General features: G+C 37.0%; 1 protein-coding gene across 1 annotated transcript; it reads left to right on the top strand.

Moving 5' to 3' along the window:
• The first annotated feature begins 1,750 nt into the window (after nucleotides 1–1,750).
• LOC120210748 lies at nucleotides 1,751–3,627 on the top strand. The gene is made up of 3 exons (XM_039209442.1): nucleotides 1,751–1,780; nucleotides 2,250–2,789; nucleotides 3,349–3,627. Exons 1-3 carry the CDS (start codon nucleotides 1,751–1,753, stop codon nucleotides 3,625–3,627), a joined length of 849 nt encoding a protein of 282 aa, XP_039065373.1.

The following is a 3,627-nucleotide window of genomic DNA, read 5'->3' as shown; positions in this document are numbered from 1 at the left end:
TGTCAGTTTGGAGTGTATGTATGGTATAATTAAATTGGGTTCAAACCATTAAGTGAAAGTTTTGGAAGATTTTGGGTGTTTCGGATTTTTCTTTGAGGAGGTATACCCAACAAACCCTAGTGTGGTCATCAATAAAAGTTATAAACCATCTAGCCCCCGTAACATTCTTTACACGGCTAGCTCCCCATTGATCACTGTGTATTAATAAGAAATGTTGACTAGACATAAGGCTTTAACGGGTATGGTACACGGGGTGTGTTTGGATAATTGTCAAATTTCACATTTCAAGGAGCTCACACTTTTATTGCAAAATAACGAAGGAATATGTTTCTTCAAATACAAGAAGTTTGAATGTTCTAGTCTACGGTGCCATAACATAATTGTGTCATCTTTTGAAGTTGATAGAGCCAATCTTTCTTTTGTATTGTCTTTATTCCAAACATAGAGTTCATCATCATCTTTAGCAGTGCCAATCATCCTCTCCGACTTTTGTTCCTGTACCACACAACTAATTGCAGAAAATTCAGCAAGAACAATTTAATCCTTGGTAAGTTTACTGATTAAAAGTAAATTATAGGATAATTTTGGGACATGTAGGACTTTATCAAGGGAGAAATTTTTTGCTAATTTTACTATTCCAATTCCAGCCACCAGTGAGTAGGATTCATCAACTATACGGATTCGGGATTGGTCATGACAAGGTGTATAAGTGTGAAACAAAGTGGGGTTACCTGTCATGTGATCGAAAACACCCGAATCAAGTATCCATGATGATTTGTTAAGTTCAAGGACAATGTTAAGGGCAGTACCTTGGGTGACTAGAGAACCACTAGCCGTAGAAGTACCAAACAACTTATGGAGTGTTTCAAGTTGGGTTTTGGTTAGGCGAACGTCGAGAGCATCATCTGCAGTAGTGTAGTTATTAGTGGACATCATTGCAGTCTTATTTTCCTTCTGGTTTTTTCCAGGATAGCCATGGAGTTTGAAGCATTTTTTTCCTTGGTATGTCCTACACGATTGCAGTGGTACACCACGACCTGGTTGAGCTTAAATTATTTCCAGCATATGATCTTTGTGGTTGTGGGCCTTTGGAGATAAGGGATGAGTTTTCAGTGGGACGGTAACTAGCAGTTGTCACAGGTTTAGGTTCTTTTGAATCATCCATCATGACAAGTCGACGCTTCTCTTCTCTTCTCTTCTAACTTCTGCAAATGCTTCACCAATGGTTGGCGGGGGGTTCTACCCAGAATTCGACCACTGGCCTCATCTAGCTCTCGGTTTAGTCTTGACAGAAACTCATAGAGACGTTCATTATTGAGGTGAGTCATAAACTTGGTGTGTTCCACGCCTTCTCCCCAGTCTGCCTCATAGTACATGTCCAGTTCTTGCCACAAAATTTTCAGATTATTGTAGTAGTGAGTTACTTCAAGTTTTCCTTGTCGGATGTCCTTCAACTTCAGTTTGATCTCAAATACTTGGGAGGCATTTCCAAGATCCGAGTAGTTTTCTTTGATTGCATCCCACATATCTTTTGCAGTTTTGAAGAAGAGATATGTGCGACTAATATGGCCTTCCATTGAATTAACTAACCAAGCAATTACAATTGAGTTGTTGAGTTCCCAAGTGCCATAAGTTGGGTCTGTTGTGGCTGGTCGTGGGATGTCTCCATTGATATATCTTAGTTTGCCACAACCACGAATCACCATACTGGCCGATTGGGACCACTGCAAGAAATTTTCCCATCTAGTCGATGATTAGTGATCATAAGAGAGGAATTAAGGTCCCCTTGAAGGGTTCATTGATTGATATTTTGAATCATTTGTGAGGTTTCAGTCTCGGATAAAGTTTCGACTATGCCACCCATGAGAAGGAATAAAACAAGAGGCAAGAGAGATTAAAGAGGACGGATGTTTGGGACGAGAGATTAGAGATGACAGGATCAAAAAATCCTTGAAGCTCTGGTGTCATGAATAAACTTAAAAAGAAGGTTGTTATCATTTCCTAAATAGTTTACAACTTTTATAGAGTAGTCTAAGTGTAAATAAGGGAACAATCCTTAAAAATCAGTAACTTCCTAAGAATTAAAGACTAAGATTAGATCCCTACTATACAAGGAAACTCCTAGGAATAAGGTAAGCAATCTATCCTTAATTTTAGGAATTCCAACATTATTTGATAAAATCACGTTGAACTGCAAGATTGACTTATAGATCCTGTTTCTCTCTTCCCTTTTGGTATTGCAATTAAAGACCATTTGGCCCAAATTGAAGCAGTTTAAACATATCATTCATTCAAATACAACAAGCATCAGATATCTTTGGTGCATCTTTCCATTTAACCCTAATTCAAATTGTGTATTTGGATTGTGCCGGGGATGGCCGTTTGTCAACTATTGGAAACTAAGATTGTCATGTCAAGTTTACTTGTCCCAAATTCTAATCCATAGTTCCTTAGTAAGGGCACAATTAAGACTTTCCATTATTTTTTCCAGGTATAGACCAATTAATGCGGGGAAATTTCCATCTGTAACTGAAGCTCTAAAAGAAGTGGGTGGCTCTTTTTATGTTGTTAAGAAGGCTCTTCAAGAGTTGGAATATAAACCTAACGTATGTTCCTCAAACAGCAGTTATGAAAATTCATCAGCAAAAGTTGTCAATAAAGAGGATAAATCATTTTCTGTAGTTGAAGTGGTCTCAACTGGAGTCAGAGTCCAAGATGCCACTTGTGCAAAAGCTGTGAATGATGTAAAGATTCTTGACACAAATGACAAGCAACTGGAGGCTGACAGAGTAAGTGATAATTTCAATGTTCTTTTGCTTCAATGATAAATGCAGATATTTATTTCTATTAGATAAAATTTGCTCTTAGTTGGAAGGGTACTTCGGCACTGAAAGTGGTGCTGGCATTTTTCTCAAGAAACTCCACGAAATTTACTGAAGTTGCAGTTGTGACTAATATGGAGTCGTTTCCTCGCAATTTTAATACTTGAATACAGAAGTTTGTCTGTACATACTTTCTCATTCTTTTTGTTTTTCTCTAGCCATCAAATGCAAACAACATATGAACTTGTTTCTTTGAAATAATGCATAGAAACTATGTTTTCAACCATATCAAATAAACCTATAATAGGCTGATACTTTAGAATGCATTTCATCGGCCATACTTTTGTTATGCCTTAAGCTCTTCTATCTCTTTACAGGACAACTTTGTAACTTGCTGTCCAACTTCTCAATTTAATTTTGCATTCTAAGAATCTCTTCTAGTTTTATTTTCTATAAATATTATTTTTCCAGTGCAATTGTGGAACCATATAAAACCTTTTAATCTGAATTGTCATTTCAATTTCAGGGTAGTTGTCCTGATTTTGTTTTGGAAGAAAATAGTGTTCTAAAATTTGATGCCAAGGCTAAAGGTCTTGAGGGACAAGCAGATGATAAAGTAGAGACTGTTGGGATAGATAGTGCTGACAAATTTCAAATGTTTCTGAACAAACAAAAAAATGTCAAAGCTACTAATCAAGATCTTGAATCAGAAGAATTGGGTAAAACTGAGTTTTGGGGTGTTCAAATGTTTGTAGATGTGATTGCATGTATTTTCATCATGACTCCACCACAAATGTTGCTCTGA

This window comes from Hibiscus syriacus, unplaced genomic scaffold, assembly GCF_006381635.1.
Source record: "Hibiscus syriacus cultivar Baekdansim isolate YM2019G1 unplaced genomic scaffold, ASM638163v2 tig00109926_pilon, whole genome shotgun sequence".
Classification (NCBI taxonomy): Eukaryota; Viridiplantae; Streptophyta; class Magnoliopsida; order Malvales; family Malvaceae; genus Hibiscus; species Hibiscus syriacus.
The sequence above is the reverse complement of the archived record's forward strand: the minus strand, read 5'-3'. Positions and strand labels throughout refer to the sequence as shown.